General features: G+C 47.7%; 1 protein-coding gene across 1 annotated transcript in view; it reads left to right on the top strand.

Moving 5' to 3' along the window:
• Window positions 1-19,046, top strand: part of LOC140716731 (uncharacterized) — a 343,916-nt gene that overhangs the window by 269,017 nt on the left and 55,853 nt on the right. The window contains 2 exon segments of the mRNA XM_073029541.1: window positions 15,739-16,046; window positions 16,128-16,867. Coding sequence (XP_072885642.1) covers window positions 15,739-16,046; window positions 16,128-16,867 — 1,048 coding nt within the window.

Raw genomic sequence — 19,046 nt, forward strand, 5'->3', positions numbered from 1 at the left:
TTGTACAGTTCCACAATGATAACCCCTCAGGAAACCGGTGGCCATTTGGGACTCTGGGAGGATGGTGGGATGCTGGTTTACATTGTACAGTTCCACAATGATAATACCTCAGGAAACCGGTGGCCATTTGCGACTCTGGGAGGATGGTGGGATACTGGTTTACATTGTACAGTTCCACAATGATGACCCCTCAGGAAGCCAGTGGCCATTTGGGACGCTGGGAGGATGGTGGGATACTGGTTTACATTGTACAGTTCCACAATGATAACCCATCAGGAAGCCGGTGGCCATTTGGGACTCTGGGAGGATGGTGGGATGCTGGTTTACATTGTAGATTTCCACAGTGATAACCCCTCAGGAAGCCGGTGGCCATTTGGGACTCTGGGATTTTGGTGGGATACTGTTTTGCATTGTACATTTCCACACTGATAACCCCTCAGGAAGCCAGTGGCCATTTGGGACTCTGGGATTTTGGTGGGATACTGTTTTGCATTGCACATTTCCACAATGATAACCCCTCAGGAAGCCGGTGGCCATTTGGGACTCTGGGAGGATGGTGAGACACTGTTTTACATTGTACAGTTCCACTATGATAACCCCTCAGGAAGCCAGTGGCCATTTGGGACTCTGGGAGGATGGTGGGATACTGGTTTACATTGTACTGTTCCACTATGATAACCCCTCAGGAAGCCGGTGGCCATTTGGGACTCTGGGAGGATGGTGGGATACTGGTTTACATTGTACAGTTCCACAATGGTAACCCGTCAGGAAGCCGGTGGCCATTTGTGACTCTGGGAGGATGGTGGGATACTGGTTTACATTGTACAGTTCCACTATGATAACCCCTCAGGAAGCCAGTGGCCATTTGGGACTCTGGGAGGATGGTGGGATACTGGTTTACATTGTACATGTCCACAATGATAACCCCTCAGGAAGCCGGTGGCCATTTGGGACTCTGGGAGGATGGTGGGACACTGGTTTACATTGTACATTTCCACAATGATAACCCCTCAGGAAGCCGGTGGCCATTTGGGACTCTGGGAGGACGGTGGGATACTGGTTTACATTGTACAGTTCCAAAATGATAACCCCTCAGGAAGCCGGTGGCCATTTGGGAGTCTGGGAGGATGGTGGGATGCTGGTTTACATTGTAGATTTCCACAGTGATAACCCCTCAGGAAGCCGGTGGCCATTTTGGACTCTGGGACGGTGGTGGGATACTGGTTTACATTGTACAGTTCCACAATGATAACCCCTCAGTAAGACGGTGGCCATTTGGGACTCTGGGAGGATGGTGTGATACTGGTTTACATTGTACATTTCCACAATGATAACCCCTCAGGAAGCCGGTGGCCATTTGGGACTCTGGGAGGATGGTGGGACACTGTTTTACATTGTACAGTTCCACAATGATAATCCCTCAGGAAGCTGGTGGCCATTTGGGACTCTGGGAGGATGGTGGGATACTGGTTTACATTGTACATTTCCACAATGATAACCCCTCAGGAAGCCGGTGGCCATTTGGGACTCTGGGAGGATGGTGGGATGCTGGTTTACATTGTAGATTTCCACAGTGATAACCCCTCAGGAAGCCGGTGGCCATTTGGGACTCTGGGAGGATGGTGGGATACTGGTTTACATTGTACAGTTCCACAATGATAACCCCTCAGTAAGCCGGTGGCCATTTGGGACTCTAGGAGGATGGTGGTATACTGGTTTACATTGTACAGTTACACAATGATAACCCCTCAGGAAGCCAGTAGCCATTGGGGAATCTGGGAGGATGGTGGGATACTGGTTTACATTGTACAGTTCCACAATGATAACCCCTGAGGAAGCCAGTGGCCATTTGGGACTCCGGGATTTTGGTGGGATACTGTTTTGCATTGCACATTTCCACAATGATAACCCCTCAGGAAGCCGGTGACCATTTGGGACTCTGGGAGGATGGTGGGATACTGGTTTACATTGTACAGTTCCACAATGATAACCCCTCAGGAAGCCAGTGGCCATTTGGGACTCCGGGATTTTGGTGGGATACTGTTTTGCATTGTACATTTCCACAGTGATAACCCCTCAGGAAGCCGGTGACCATTTGGGACTCTGGGAGGATGGTGGGATACTGGTTTACATTGTACAGTTCCACAATGATAACTCCTCAAGAATCCGGTGGCCATTTGGGAGTCTGGGAGAATGGTGGGATGCTGGTTTACATTGTAGATTTCCACAGTGATAACCCCTCAGGAAGCCGGTGACCATTTGGGACTCTGGGAGGATGGTGGGATACTGGTTTACATTGTACAGTTCCACAATGATAACCCGTCAGGAAGCCGGTGGCCATTTGGGACTCTGGGAGGATGGTGGGACACTGTTTTACATTGTACAGTTCCACAATGATAATCCCTCAGGAAGCCGGTGGCCATTTGGGACTCTGGGAGGATGGTGGGACACTGTTTTACATTGTAGAGTTCCACAATGATAATCCCTCAGGAAGCCGGTGGCCATTTGGGACTCTGGGAGGTTGGTGGGATACTGGTTTACATTGTACAGTTCCACAATGATAACCCGTCAGGAAGCCAGTGGCCATTTGGAACTCTGGGAGGATGGTGGGATACTGGTTTACATTGTGCATTTCCACAATGATAACCCCTCAGGAAGCCGGTGGCCATTTGGGACTCTGGGAGGATGGAGGGATACTGGTGTACATTGTACAGTTCCACAATGATAACCCCTCAGGAATCCAGTGGCCATTTGGGACTCTGGGAGGATGGTGGGATACTGGTTTACATTGTGCATTTCCACAATGATAACCCCTCAGGTATCCAGTGGCCATTTGCGACTCTGGGAGGATGGTGGGATGCTGGTTTACATTGTACATTTCCACAGTGATAACCCCTCAGGAATCCAGTGGCCATTTGGGACTCTGGGAGGATGGTGGGATACTGGTTTACATTGTGCATTTCCACAATGATAACCCCTCAGAAAGCCGGTGGCCATTTGGGACTCTGGGAGGATGGTGGGATCCTGGTTTACATTGTACATTTCCACAGTGATAACCCCTCAGGAAGCCGGTGGCCATTTGGGACTATGGGAGGATGGTGGGATACTGGTTTACATTGTACAGTTCCACAATGATAACCCCTCAGTAAGCCGGTGGCCATTTGGGAATCTGGGAGGATGGTGGGATTCTGGTTTACATTGTACATTTCCACAATGATAACCCCTCAGGAAGCCGGTGGCCATTAGGGACTCTGGGAGGATGGTGGGACACTGTTTTACATTGTACAGTTCCACAATGATAACCCCTCAGGAAGCCGGTGGCCATTTGGGACTCTGGGAGGATGGTGGGATACTGGTTTTCATTGTAAGGTTCCACAATGATAACCCTTCAGGAAGCCAGTGGCCATTTGGAACTCTGGGAGGATGGTGGGATACTGGTTTACATTGTACAATTCCACAATGATAACCCCTCAGGAAGCCAGTGGCCATTTGGGACTCTGGGAGGATGGTGGGATACTGGTTTACATTCTGCATTTCCACAATGATAACCCCTCAAGAATCCGGTGGCCATTTGGGAGTCTGGGAGGATGGTGGGATGCTGGTTTACATTGTAGATTTCCACAGTGATAACCCCTCAGGAAGCCGGTGGCCATTTGGGACTCTGGGATTTTGGTGGGATACTGTTCTGCATTGCACATTTCCACAATGATAACCCCTCAGGAAGCCTGTGACCATTTGGGACTCTGGGAGGATGGTGGGATACTGGTTTACATTGTGCAGTTCCACAATGATAACCCCTCAGGAAGCCGGTAGCCATTTGGGACTCTGGGAGGATGGTGGGACACTGTTTTACATTGTACAGTTCCACAATGATAATCCGTCAGGAAGCCGGTGGCCATTTGGGAATCTGGGAGGATGGTGGGATACTGGTTTACATTGTACAGTTCCACAATGATAACCCCTCAGGAAGCCGGTGGCCATTTTGGACTCTGGGACGGTGGTGGGATACTGGTTTACATTGTACAGTTCCACAATGATAACCCCTCAGGTATCCAGTGGCCATTTGCGACTCTGGGAGGATGGTGGGATGCTGGTTTACATTGTACATTTCCACAGTGATAACCCCTCAGGAATCCAGTGGCCATTTGGGAATCTGGGAGGATGGTGGGATTCTGGTTTACATTGTACATTTCCACAATGATAACCCCTCAGGAAGCCGGTGGCCATTAGGGACTCTGGGAGGATGGTGGGACACTGTTTTACATTGTACAGTTCCACAATGATAACCCCTCAGGAAGCCGGTGGCCATTTGGGACTCTGGGAGGATGGTGGGATACTGGTTTTCATTGTAAGGTTCCACAATGATAAACCTTCAGGAAGCCAGTGGCCATTTGGAACTCTGGGAGGATGGTGGGATACTGGTTTACATTGTACAATTCCACAATGATAACCCCTCAGGAAGCCAGTGGCCATTTGGGACTCTGGGAGGATGGTGGGATACTGGTGTACATTGTACAGTTCCACAATGATAACCCCTCAGGAAGCCGGTGGCCATTTGGGACTCTGGGATTTTGGTGGGATACTGTTCTGCATTGCACATTTCCACAATGATAACCCCTCAGGAAGCCTGTGACCATTTGGGACTCTGGGAGGATGGTGGGATACTGGTTTACATTGTGCAGTTCCACAATGATAACCCCTCAGGAAGCCGGTGGCCATTTGGGACTCTGGGAGGATGGTGGGACACAGTTTTACATTGTACAGTTCCACAATGATAATCCGTCAGGAAGCCGGTGGCCATTTGGGAATCTGGGAGGATGGTGGGATACTGGTTTACATTGTACAGTTCCACAATGATAACCCCTCAGGAAGCCGGTGGCCATTTTGGACTCTGGGACGGTGGTGGGATACTGGTTTACATTGTACAGTTCCACAATGATAACCCCTCAGTAAGACGGTGGCCATTTGGGACTCTGGGAGGATGGTGTGATACTGGTTTACATTGTACATTTCCACAATGATAACCCCTCAGGAAGCCGGTGGCCATTTGGGACTCTGGGAGGATGGTGGGACACTGTTTTACATTGTACAGTTCCACAATGATAATCCCTCAGGAAGCTGGTGGCCATTTGGGACTCTGGGAGGATGGTGGGATACTGGTTTACATTGTACATTTCCACAATGATAACCCCTCAGGAAGCCGGTGGCCATTTGGGACTCTGGGAAGATGGTGGGATGCTGGTTTACATTGTAGATTTCCACAGTGATAACCCCTCAGGAAGCCGGTGGCCATTTGGGACTCTGGAAGGATGGTGGGATACTGGTTTACATTGTACAGTTCCACAATGATAACCCCTCAGTAAGCCGGTGGCCATTTGGGACTCTAGGAGGATGGTGGTATACTGGTTTACATTGTACAGTTACACAATGATAACCCCTCAGGAAGCCAGTAGCCATTGGGGAATCTGGGAGGATGGTGGGATACTGGTTTACATTGTACAGTTCCACAATGATAACCCCTCAGGAAGCCAGTGGCCATTTGGGACTCCGGGATTTTGGTGGGATACTGTTTTGCATTGTACATTTCCACAGTGATAACCCCTCAGGAAGCCGGTGACCATTTGGGACTCTGGGAGGATGGTGGGATACTGGTTTACATTGTACAGTTCCACAATGATAACCCCTCAAGAATCCGGTGGCCATTTGGGAGTCTGGGAGAATGGTGGGATGCTGGTTTACATTGTAGATTTCCACAGTGATAACCCCTCAGGAAGCCGGTGGCCATTTGGGACTCTGGGATTTTGGTGGGATACTGTTTTGCATTGCACATTTCCACAATGATAACCCCTCAGGAAGCCGGTGACCATTTGGGACTCTGGGAGGATGGTGGGATACTGGTTTACATTGTACAGTTCCACAATGATAACCCGTCAGGAAGCCGGTGGCCATTTGGGACTCTGGGAGGATGGTGGGACACTGTTTTACATTGTACAGTTCCACAATGATAATCCCTCAGGAAGCCGGTGGCCATTTGGGACTCTGGGAGGATGGTGGGACACTGTTTTACATTGTAGAGTTCCACAATGATAATCCCTCAGGAAGCCGGTGGCCATTTGGGACTCTGGGAGGTTGGTGGGATACTGGTTTACATTGTACAGTTCCACAATGATAACCCGTCAGGAAGCCAGTGGCCATTTGGAACTCTGGGAGGATGGTGGGATACTGGTTTACATTGTGCATTTCCACAATGATAACCCCTCAGGAAGCCGGTGGCCATTTGGGACTCTGGGAGGATGGAGGGATACTGGTGTACATTGTACAGTTCCACAATGATAACCCCTCAGGAATCCAGTGGCCATTTGGGACTCTGGGAGGATGGTGGGATACTGGTTTACATTGTGCATTTCCACAATGATAACCCCTCAGGTATCCAGTGGCCATTTGAGACTCTGGGAGGATGGTGGGATGCTGGTTTACATTGTACATTTCCACAGTGATAACCCCTCAGGAATCCAGTGGCCATTTGGGACTCTGGGAGGATGGTGGGATACTGGTTTACATTGTGCATTTCCACAATGATAACCCCTCAGAAAGCCGGTGGCCATTTGGGACTCTGGGAGGATGGTGGGATGCTGGTTTACATTGTACATTTCCACAGTGATAACCCCTCAGGAAGCCGGTGGCCATTTGGGACTATGGGAGGATGGTGGGATACTGGTTTACATTGTACAGTTCCACAATGATAACCCCTCAGTAAGCCGGTGGCCATTTGGGAATCTGGGAGGATGGTGGGATTCTGGTTTACATTGTACATTTCCACAATGATAACCCCTCAGGAAGCCGGTGGCCATTAGGGACTCTGGGAGGATGGTGGGACACTGTTTTACATTGTACAGTTCCACAATGATAACCCCTCAGGAAGCCGGTGGCCATTTGGGACTCTGGGAGGATGGTGGGATACTGGTTTTCATTGTAAGGTTCCACAATGATAACCCTTCAGGAAGCCAGTGGCCATTTGGAACTCTGGGAGGATGGTGGGATACTGGTTTACATTGTACAATTCCACAATGATAACCCCTCAGGAAGCCAGTGGCCATTTGGGACTCTGGGAGGATGGTGGGATACTGGTTTACATTCTGCATTTCCACAATGATAACCCCTCAAGAATCCGGTGGCCATTTGGGAGTCTGGGAGGATGGTGGGATGCTGGTTTACATTGTAGATTTCCACAGTGATAACCCCTCAGGAAGCCGGTGGCCATTTGGGACTCTGGGATTTTGGTGGGATACTGTTCTGCATTGCACATTTCCACAATGATAACCCCTCAGGAAGCCTGTGACCATTTGGGACTCTGGGAGGATGGTGGGATACTGGTTTACATTGTGCAGTTCCACAATGATAACCCCTCAGGAAGCCGGTGGCCATTTGGGACTCTGGGAGGATGGTGGGACACTGTTTTACATTGTACAGTTCCACAATGATAATCCGTCAGGAAGCCGGTGGCCATTTGGGAATCTGGGAGGATGGTGGGATACTGGTTTACATTGTACAGTTCCACAATGATAACCCCTCAGGAAGCCGGTGGCCATTTTGGACTCTGGGACGGTGGTGGGATACTGGTTTACATTGTACAGTTCCACAATGATAACCCCTCAGTAAGACGGTGGCCATTTGGGACTCTGGGAGGATGGTGTGATACTGGTTTACATTGTACATTTCCACAATGATAACCCCTCAGGAAGCCGGTGGCCATTTGGGACTCTGGGAGGATGGTGGGACACTGTTTTACATTGTACAGTTCCACAATGATAATCCCTCAGGAAGCTGGTGGCCATTTGGGACTCTGGGAGGATGGTGGGATACTGGTTTACATTGTACATTTCCACAATGATAACCCCTCAGGAAGCCGGTGGCCATTTGGGACTCTGGGAGGATGGTGGGATGCTGGTTTACATTGTAGATTTCCACAGTGATAACCCCTCAGGAAGCCGGTGGCCATTTGGGACTCTGGGAGGATGGTGGGATACTGGTTTACATTGTACAGTTCCACAATGATAACCCCTCAGTAAGCCGGTGGCCATTTGGGACTCTAGGAGGATGGTGGTATACTGGTTTACATTGTACAGTTACACAATGATAACCCCTCAGGAAGCCAGTAGCCATTGGGGAATCTGGGAGGATGGTGGGATACTGGTTTACATTGTACAGTTCCACAATGATAACCCCTCAGGAAGCCAGTGGCCATTTGGGACTCCGGGATTTTGGTGGGATACTGTTTTGCATTGTACATTTCCACAGTGATAACCCCTCAGGAAGCCGGTGACCATTTGGGACTCTGGGAGGATGGTGGGATACTGGTTTACATTGTACAGTTCCACAATGATAACCCCTCAAGAATCCGGTGGCCATTTGGGAGTCTGGGAGAATGGTGGGATGCTGGTTTACATTGTAGATTTCCACAGTGATAACCCCTCAGGAAGCCGGTGGCCATTTGGGACTCTGGGATTTTGGTGGGATACTGTTTTGCATTGCACATTTCCACAATGATAACCCCTCAGGAAGCCGGTGACCATTTGGGACTCTGGGAGGATAGTGGGATACTGGTTTACATTGTACAGTTCCACAATGATAACCCCTCAAGAATCCGGTGGCCATTTGGGAGTCTGGGAGAATGGTGGGATGCTGGTTTACATTGTACAGTTCCACAATGATAACCCCTCAGGAAGCCGGTTGCCATTTGGGACTCTGGGTAGATGGTGGGACACTGTTTTACATTGTACAGATCCACAATGATAACCCCTCAGGAAGCCAGTGGCCATTTGGGACTCTGGGAGGATGGTGGGATACTGGTTTACATTGTACATTTCCACAATGATAACCCCTCAGAAAGCCGGTGGCCATTTGGGACTTTGGGCGGATTGTGGGATACTGGTTTACATTGTACATTTCCACAATGATAACGCCTCAGGAAGCCGGTGGCCATTTAAAACTCTGGGAGGATGGTGGGATTACGGTTTACATTGTACAGTTCCACAATGATAACCCCTCAGGAAGCCGGTGGCCATTTGGGACTCTGGGAGATGGTGGGATACTGGTTTACATTGTACAGTTCCACAATGATAATCCCTCAGGAATCCCGTGGCCATTTGGGACTCTGGGAGGATGGTGGGATACTGGTTTACATTGTACATTTCCAGAACGATAACTCCTCAGGAAGCCGGTGGCCATTTGGGACTCTGGGAGGACGGTGGGATACTGGTTTACATTGTACAGTTCCAAAATGATAACGCCTCAGGAAGCCGGTGACCATTTGGGACTCTGGGAGGATGGTGGGATACTGGTTTACATTGTACAGTTCCACAATGATAACCCCTCAGTAAGCCGGTGGACATTTTGGACTCTGGGATTTTGGTGGGATACTGTTTTGCATTGCACATTTCCGCAATGATAACCCCTCAGGAAGCCGGTGGCCATTTGGGACTCTGGGAGGATGGTCGGATACTGGTTTACAGTGTGCATTTCCACAATGATAACCCCTCAGGAAGCCGGTGGCCATTTGGGACTCTGGGAGGATGGTGGGATGCTGGTTTACATTGTAGATTTCCACAGTGATAACCCCTCAGGAAGCTGGTGGCCATTTGGGACTCTGGGAGGATGGTGGGATACTGGTTTACATTGTACAGTTCCACAATGATAACCCCTCAGGAAGCCAGTGGCCATTTGGGACTCTGGGAGGATGGTCCGATGCTGGTTTACATTGTACAGTTCCACTATGATAACCCCTCAGGAAGCCAGTGGCCATTTGGGACTCTGGGAGGATGGTGGGATACTGGTTTACATTGTACAGTTCCACAATTATAACCCGTCAGGAAGCCGGTGACCATTTGGGACACTGGGAGGATGGTGGGATACTGGTTTACATTGTACTGTTCCACAATGATAACCCCTCAGGAAGCCGGTGGCCATTTGGGACTCTGGGAGGATGTTGGGATACTGGTTTACGTTGTGCATTTCCACAATGATAACCCCTCAGGAATCCGGTGGCCATTTGGGACTCTGGGAGGATGTTGGGATACTGGTTTACGTTGTACATTTCCGCAATGAAAACGCCTCAGGAATCCGGTGGCCATTTGGGACTCTGGGAGGATGGTGGGATACTGGTTTACATTGTACAGTTCCACAATGATAACCCCTCAGGAAGCCGGTGGCCATTTGGGATTCTGGGAGGATGGTGGGACACTGTTTTACATTGTGCAGTTCCACAATGATAATCCCTCAGGAAGCCGGTGGCCATTTGGGACTCTGGGAGGATGGTGGGATACTGGTTTACATTGTACATTTCCACAATGATAACCCCTCAGGAAGCCGGTGGCCATTTGGGATTCTGGGATTTTGGTGGGATACTGTTTTGCATTGCACATTTCCACAATGATAACCCCTCAGGAAGCCGGTGACCATATGGGACTCTGGGAGGATGGTGGGATACTGGTTTACATTGTACATTTCCACAATGATAACCCCTCAAGAACCCGGTGGCCATTTGGGAATCTGGGAGGATGGTGTGATACTGTTTTACATTGTACAGTTCCACAATGCTAACCCCTCAGGAAGCCGGTGGCCATTTGAGACTCTGGGAAGATGGTGGTATACTGATTTACATGATGGAATAACCGTTGGAGCAATAATAATACCAACAATCTGATTACGATTCTCGTGCTCAGTCGGGAGCCATGAAAGGAGGCGACATCAGGGTTCCGGGTCTTTATGGGGAATGCTCGTCGTAAAAGGGGAAAGAAAGCCCTGAGATCTGAAGCATTATCGCCGTAAAGACATCATTTACTTCCTAAGTCCTGATGATATTGGATGTCTGTTGTCATGGGACAACAAAGAGGAGGGAATGGGGAAATATGTACTGAACTTTGCATTTTATTGTGAGTATCTGATGAGACAAAATGGAGCTGTACAAACCCCGTAGTGCTGAGCTAGTAAATGCAATATATGTAGATGACTAAAGTAGCCGGAAGAAACGACAAGAAATGTGCTCACTAAAGGAACTCGTGACTGCAAACACTGAACGCTGTGCAGAAATGAGGAAGTAGCAGAGAAGACTCAACCGGAGATGGCAGCAACAACAAATGTATCGGGAGCACGGAGCTCGCTGGGAACAGTAACCAAGTCTCGTTCTTATGTACATAAGGAAGACTTTGTCAACGCTGTGTTTGAAGTCCCCTCCCATCCCTGGTGAGAATGGAGGTGAACTTACCCCCTGCAGGTAATAAAGAATAAAGCTGCTTGATGAAGAAACACTCAGTGTTGGGATTGTGTTCTGTGAGTCTCAGCAGAGAGATACTTGACAGGGTGTTAAGGGTGAAAGGTGGGGAGTTTATGGGGCACATGAGGGGATACCTCTTCACTCAGAGGGTCACAGGAGTGTGAAATGAGCTTCACACATCCACAACACATCTGCCCCCGAATGAGGTGGAGCCCAAATGGCGGGACCCTCAAATGAGCTGCTGCCGACCGGAGACCGGGGTCTTCGGGCTGGTTTGGTGCCACCAGAGTACATGATGTGTGCCCCTGGTGATGGACACACTGACGATAGGTGTCGGCGCTTGGGGGGGGGGGGGGTGGGGCAGTGTTGTACTTGTACGGGTGGCTAGAGATATCTCAGAGCCAGACAAGGGCTCGTCCTTTATTCTGGGAGCTCCTGGTACCAGTTGTAACGGGGTTTACCCGACGGTGCAGTCTGGGAGGTCAGGGACTGGGCCGGCTCCAGTGCCAGTACAGTCACTCTCAGCTGAGCCTGCAGTGGGAGCAGGGACGGTTCCTGTTGATATACGGACATGAAGGTCCAAACCCGGGGAGAAGCCATTGTCAAATTTCACCAAGAAACAATCAGGCCAAACAACTTCAGGCAGAACTGGTCAGGATGACAAACAGACATCAGTACACAGAAATGACAACTTATAAAATCAGAAATAAACCAATGTAAAAGCAAATTTAAAACCAGCTCCTTTGCCTGAGGATGGGTGGAATGGAAATGGTCCTGAGGCAAAGGAGGTGGTTTCACACCGTCTGCACGACTCAGTCGCCCCATTGAAGGAGTGGCAGTGGCGATGGAGTTCGCACTGAGAGGGGGATTGGACACGGAGGGACAGGCTGATGAGGGTCGGTTTGATTGCCGAGGGGATCTGCTGTCTTGTCTTGTGGACTGGCCACTCACGGCTTCCTCACCGCCTCAGACACTGAAAGCCCGTGTTTACCTGCTCTCCCGCCCCCCGGGTCCAGGCAGTCTCGTTCCCCCTGGGAGATGAAAGAGAAAGTAAATTCACCCGCTTACAACTGGACAATGATGCGTGTTAATTATTTGGAGAATGCAGATCAAACAGTTAGTGAGGTTGTGGATGTCACCAAAACCGGTGTGTGGAGAAAGTGAGGGTTGTCTAAGGTTACAGTGGGATCGAGACCAGTTGGGAAAGTGGGCCGAGGAATTGCAGGTGGATCTTAGCTGTCACTCAGAAACAGTTCTTCAGGGGGTCAAAGACGACTGAGACACGAAAGAGAACTTTTCTTGGGCTCTGGATTTAAACAGACAAGACTGGTGCACTCGTTCATCTCGTTTGAAGGTACCACGGCAGAATATAAGTTGTTGCTCCGCCACCCTGAGGGTGCAGTCATCAAATAGAAGCAACTTCGCACCATCCTCCACAAGTGTGACTTCCCAGTCAGCAAGTATTTTAATTCTTCATTCCCAGTCCTGTTCCGCCGTGTCGATCCATGGACTCCTCTTGTGCCAAGATGCGCTCCCCTCCCCCACCCCAGGGTGGAGGAGCTACACATTATATTCCGTCACATTATATACCCTCCAATCTGATGGCATGAACATCGATTTCCACTCAGGAGAACAAATTACCGTCACCCTCCTCTGTGCCCCACTCTGACCTTGTACTTCTTCTCACCTGCCTACACTCCTCCCGGGACCCTCCTCCTGCCCTCTCTCTGGTCCACTCTCCTCTCCTATCAGATTCTCTATTCTCCATCCCACCCTTTCTTGACCTTCCCCACCCACCCGGCATCAGCTTCCAGCTCGCCTCTTCCCCTCCCCCACCACATTTTTATTCTGGCATCTTCCCCCGTGCTTCTTTACCCTGCAGAAGGCTCTCGGCCAAAAAGCGCCGACTGCTTATAATTTTCTATAGATGCTGCCTGAGGTGCTGAGTTCCTGCAGCGTTTTGTGTGAGTCGCTTTGGATTTCCAGCATTTGCAGACTTTCTCCTGTCAGTTCCAGATATCGCCGTCCGTGACCAGGCGATCAGACGCGCATGCGTAAGGGGAGCGGGGAGTTTCGCGCGTGCGCACTGTGAACAAAAGGCTCGGAGACTCGGCTGCAGGTAGGAGCGGGGATCTGGGCGGATTATTATCGGTACCGGCGTCCGAACCGCGACTGAAATCCAATTACTGTGAACTCCGGACACACCTTTCCTCCGTACCCCGGGACAGTCCAAGTCCTTTCCCTCTCTCTCTACGAGGGCTCCGGGCAACTTTCTGATGAGGAGCGAAGGAGCTGGAGCCGTGGTGGATAGATGGGTCTCTTCCTCGTGGGGGTTTCTGGGTAAAGAGGCAGCCATAGATGACAAGGCCAGCGTTTTCCCCGTTAGTCCTTAGGCCGTATTTGGAATTGCAAAGGGGAGGAAAGGGGAGTAGATGGATCACTCGGGCACCACCGAGCGCTGAGGAGCTGACCTTACAGTCAATGAAAATGTCAATTTTTACTGTATGAAAAGAATGAAACGAAATCCTTACATCAGTTTTAGTCCTTGTGGAAATCACCTTTGTTCCATCTAAATCTGGACCTTTCTACCTGTGAGAACATGTTTAGTACCATTCGCTTTGGGTACATAATGATACCAATTACCTTTGGCCTGGGTAACAAGTGACCTGTCGCGTTCTCATCACAAATATGCCACACTCCAATGAGAACGAGGACTGCCCTCCCCATCATGTTCATTGGCATTGCCTCTGATGGGCTCTCCACCGTCAATCACCTGTGCGGAGGGGCAGAGTAATTCGAAACTGTCCAGGGTTTGCCGGGTAACATCACATGCTCTTTGTAGTGCTGTCATACATGACCAGAACTTGAAATAATACCAATGTTTTCCCTAATTTATTTTTCTCACCACGTATGGACCGACTATTTGTCTGAAAGTTAAATGTTTAAACAGCCTGTAAACAGCACGGCATCAACAAAATACCAGCTGTGCAGCAACAAAGGCTCTCTGTGTGGGAGCATTTCAGTTACTGCGCAGCTCAGAATAATATGGGACAGAGAATAATACTAATGGAAGGAATCAGACTGGGCCAAGTCACAGATTGAATGTCCCATTCTCACACAGACAGGAAGACTGTTGGGGAATTAGATGGACAGACCAGTTGCCGGCACCATGAACAGTTAGAAGGTGAGTTCTTCCCCCAACTTGGGTTGAACCTCGCTGTAACAGTGTGATGTCAGAGATCAGAAAGGAGACTAAAATTATCTCATAATATATTGGCTGTGAAAATTAATCAGATACAGGAGCAGAATGAGGTCATTTGGCCCATCGAGTCTGCTCCACCATTTCATTACAACGGATCCATTTCCCTCTCAGCCCCACTCTCCTGCCTTCTCCCCATATCCCTTCCTGCCCTGACTAATCAAGAATCCATCACCCTCTTCCCTAAAATATACCCAATTACTTAGCCTCCAGAGCAACTCATAACAACAAATTCCACAGATTCACCACACTCTGGTTAAAGAAATTCCTCCTCATCTCCATTCTGAAAGAACAAAGCTCGATTTTGAGTCTGTGTCCTCTGGTCTCAGACTCCCCCACTCTAGTAAACATACTCTCCAATCCACTCTATCGAGACTTTTCAATGTTCGATAGATTTCAATGAGGGCCCCTTCATTATTCTGAACACCAGTGAGTAGAGGCCCCAAGCCATCAAATGTTCTTCATCTGACAAACCTTATAATTACAGAAATATTTTTGTAAACTTCCTTTGAACGCTCTGCAATGTAAGCACATCTGTTCTACTTAAGGGGCCTGAATCTGCTCTCAACAGTCCAAGTGAGGCCACACTTTATAAATACTCAACAACACATCCTTGCTTTTATATTCTCGTACTCTTCAACATTATTTCCTCTCCATTGAGAAAACAGTCTGCACTCTCATTGCTTCTAACAAAGTGGATGACCATACACTTCTCTGAATGATGGCTTTCATTCATTGATGTCTTTTGTAAATCTTTTTTACAGGTTAGAAATGGCAAAAATTGTGTACGGGAATTTTAAACAGAACAACCTGTCAGTTTGCTGTCTCTGCCCAGATATTAAAGGAGTTACTAGATATTTAACAATGTGTCACTGTTGATCCTTGGAGATGAAGAATTATGTCATCACAGCTGAAAAAGTGCTTTGTGTCTAAAATGAAGTTTTCTGTTGTAACTCACTGAAATCCACTGGAACTGGGGAGCTGAGAACACACCAGCATTTGTTCACCTGAGATCAGTTCTTCAACTACATTGATTGTGCAAGGGGTTTACTACATCTGACATTTGACTTATGAATTGGCAAAGAACTGTGGGAAGGGATTCACTCTTCACTCACTCATCTGACCTGCATGCACACCAGCGAGTTCACACTGATAAGATGTCGTTCACCTGCGCTGATTGTGGGAAGGGATTCACTCGGTCATCCAGCCTACTGACACACCAGCGAGTTCACACTGGTGAGAAGCCGTTCACCTGCTCAGACTGTGGGAAGGGATTCACTCAGTCATCGCAACTGCAGAGACACCAGTCAGTTCACACCGGGGAAAAGCCATTCACCTGTTCAGACTGTGGGAAGGGATTCACTTGGTCATCTGAACTGAAGATACATCAGCGAACTCACACTGGGGAGAGGCCGTTCACCTGTTCAGACTGTGGAAAAGGGTTTATTCGGTCATCTCAGCTGAAGGTACATCAGCGAATTCACACTGGGGAGAGGCCATTCACCTGCTCAGTCTGTGGGAAAGGATTCACTCAGTCATCTGTACTGAAGGAGCATCAGCAAATTCACACAGGGGAGAGACCGTTCACCTGCTCAGACTGTGGAAAAGGATTCACTCATTCATCTGTACTGAAGGTACATCAGCGAATTCACACTGGGGAGAGACCATTCACGTGCTCAGACTGTGGGAAGAAATTCACTGACTCATCCAGGCTACAGGCCCACCAGCGAGTTCATACTGGAGAGAGGCCGTTCACCTGTTCAGACTGTGGGAAGGCATTTACTCGGTCATCTCAAGTGATGGTACATCAGCGAATTCACACTGGAGAGAGGCCATTTTCCTGCTCTGAATGTGGGAAGAGATTCACTCATTTATCTGACCTACAGGTGCACCAGCGAGTCCACACCGGAGAGAGACCATTCACCTGCTCAGACTGTGGGAAGTCCTTTATTCGATCAGTTGAACTGAAGACACATCAGCGAATTCACACTGGAGAGAGGCCATTCACCTGCTCAGACTGTGGGAAAGGGTTTATTCGGTCATATCAACTGAAGGTGCATCAGCGAGTTCACACTGGGGACAGACCGTTCACCTGCTCAGACTGTGGAAGGGGATTTACTCAGTCATCTCAACTGATGATACATCAGCGTATTCACACTGGGGAGAGGCCGTACACCTGCTCTGAATGTGGAAAGAGATTCAGTCAGTCATCCGACTTACAGACACACCGACGAGTCCACACTGGGGAGAGGCCATTCTCCTGCTCCCAATGTGGGAAGAGATTCTCTCAGTCATCCCACCTTGTGACACACTACCGAGTTCACACTGGGGAAACTGTTTAAACAGGCGACAGGCTACAGGCTGGATATTTCACCATCACAGTTACTGAATCAAGTTCAAAAGTGACTGTTGGTGCCGAACTCGGTAATTATTGCTGCTGTTTATCAAACCCAGTTCTGCACTCTGGTCACTGGATGTGGGAGGTATTCCTCAGCTAATGTTCCCGTTTAAAGGGACTGGAGTTTAATGGTTTGGATCTGTGACACCGAAATCAGTTCTCATTTAAATTCTGACCACATTGACAGAATCTCCTTTCTCTCCCCTGACTGTCATCTCCTATAACTACCGCAAGGCATGAATTCACACTTCCCTGTTGAGCATCAGAGCCGACAGTGCTACCGGCCTTTCTGTTGCTGCTGTGCCCCAATGGGTCAACCACCACCCACCCAGCAGTATCCAACAAGGTTTTCTGCTGAGGAGAATGCCCACAGGACAGCCCCGCACTGTCTCCCTAATGACCCTTACCTCTGCTGGTGGTCACACATCTCCTATCCGAAGCTTGTACTCTGGGTGTGGCCACCTCTTCAAATGTTTCTTTTTAAATATTATTATTATTATTATTATTATTATTATTATTATTAAAAATAACACAGGTACATTGAAGTAACAACACTCACAATCCCTCAAAACAAATTATCTTAAAGATTGAACATTTTTGTGAATTAAAAATCCCTACTAAGCAAGAAAAGTGAGAGAGAAAAGAAACCCATTGGGGGTATAACCCCGGAGCCAGGCGTCATACAGAAAGCTTCTAAAAATAAACATCAAACCGCCAACAAGAAAGAAAGATATATCAAAAAACAATTACACTTAGATAGTGGAGGAAATCTATCAGCTAACTGAAATGATAATAACGAGCAAATGAGCCCCATCTCTTCTCAAAATCAAATAAAGGTTCAAAGGTTCGACTTCTAACATTCTCCAAGCTAAGACATAGCATCACTTGAGAGACCCATTGTGACAAAGTAAGAGCTGATATGTTCTTCCATTTCAACAAGATGGCCCTCCCAGCTGTTAATGTAACAAACGCAATAGCATGTTGGTCAGACACAGAAATACCATGGATATTTTGAGGAATTATTCCAAAAAGCACAGTCAACTTCTTTTCTTTCTTTTTACAATATTTTTATTCAGAAGAAAAGAATGATTTACAGAGTGCAATACATTGATACATCTCAACATAACTTGTGTACATTCATATATTGTGATAAAATTGATCAAAATGTTATAGCATATCACATAAAGGTATACCACTCTGTAATCAAAAATTTAAAGATAGGTAATACATCATAAAAAAATATATATAAAAAAGTCAACCCCCTACCAACTACCAAAGGGAAAAAACTGATGGATGATAATCAATAAATTAGAAAAGAAAACATATTCGCTTAAGAAGAGAAGATAAAAATATACATAAAAGTCTGTGCACTGTTAAACTTTATAAATTGGAAAAGTAATTTAGGAAAGGTCCCCAAATATCATAAAAAGATTGTTTCGAATTTAAGACTGAGCAGCGGATCTTTTCTAAATTTAAATCAGACATAATATCACGTAGCCATTGAAGATGTGTAGGAGGGGTAGACTAAGAAGCTGTCCAGTTTTTATCCGAATGTTTCGCCACTTTGTAATAAATGTAACTCTGCTGATGCCTCTTTAATTCATATGTTTTGGATTTACCCTAAAATTGAAAAGATTTGGCGGGAAGTGTTCCATACCTTCTCACAACTTTTTAGGGTCCAATTTGACCCAAATCCGTTTACTGCCTTGTTTGGTATTATTGCAGATGAAGATATAACTTTAAATACTTCTAACCTACAGGTTTTAGTTTTTACCTCTCTTTTAGCAAGGAGAGCAATCTTGCTTAAATGGAAGCACAGTCAATTTATTAGGTTGTAATTTGATTCTGAGTGCTTTAGAAATTATCGAAAAGACTGACTTCCAAAACTATTTTAATATAGAACTTGACCAGAACATATGTGTCAGTGTAACTCTCTCAGTTTTACATCTATCACAATACTTGTCAACTTTGGGAAATATTTAAGAAAGTCTCTCCTTCGACAAATGGTAATGATGTACAATTTTAATTTGAATCAGTGAATGACTAGCACAGATCGAAGAAGAGTTAACCAGCTTCAGAATCCGTGTCCAATTCTCCCATATCAACGTCAAACTGAG

This window comes from Hemitrygon akajei, chromosome 26 (assembly GCF_048418815.1).
Source record: "Hemitrygon akajei chromosome 26, sHemAka1.3, whole genome shotgun sequence".
Classification (NCBI taxonomy): Eukaryota; Metazoa; Chordata; class Chondrichthyes; order Myliobatiformes; family Dasyatidae; genus Hemitrygon; species Hemitrygon akajei.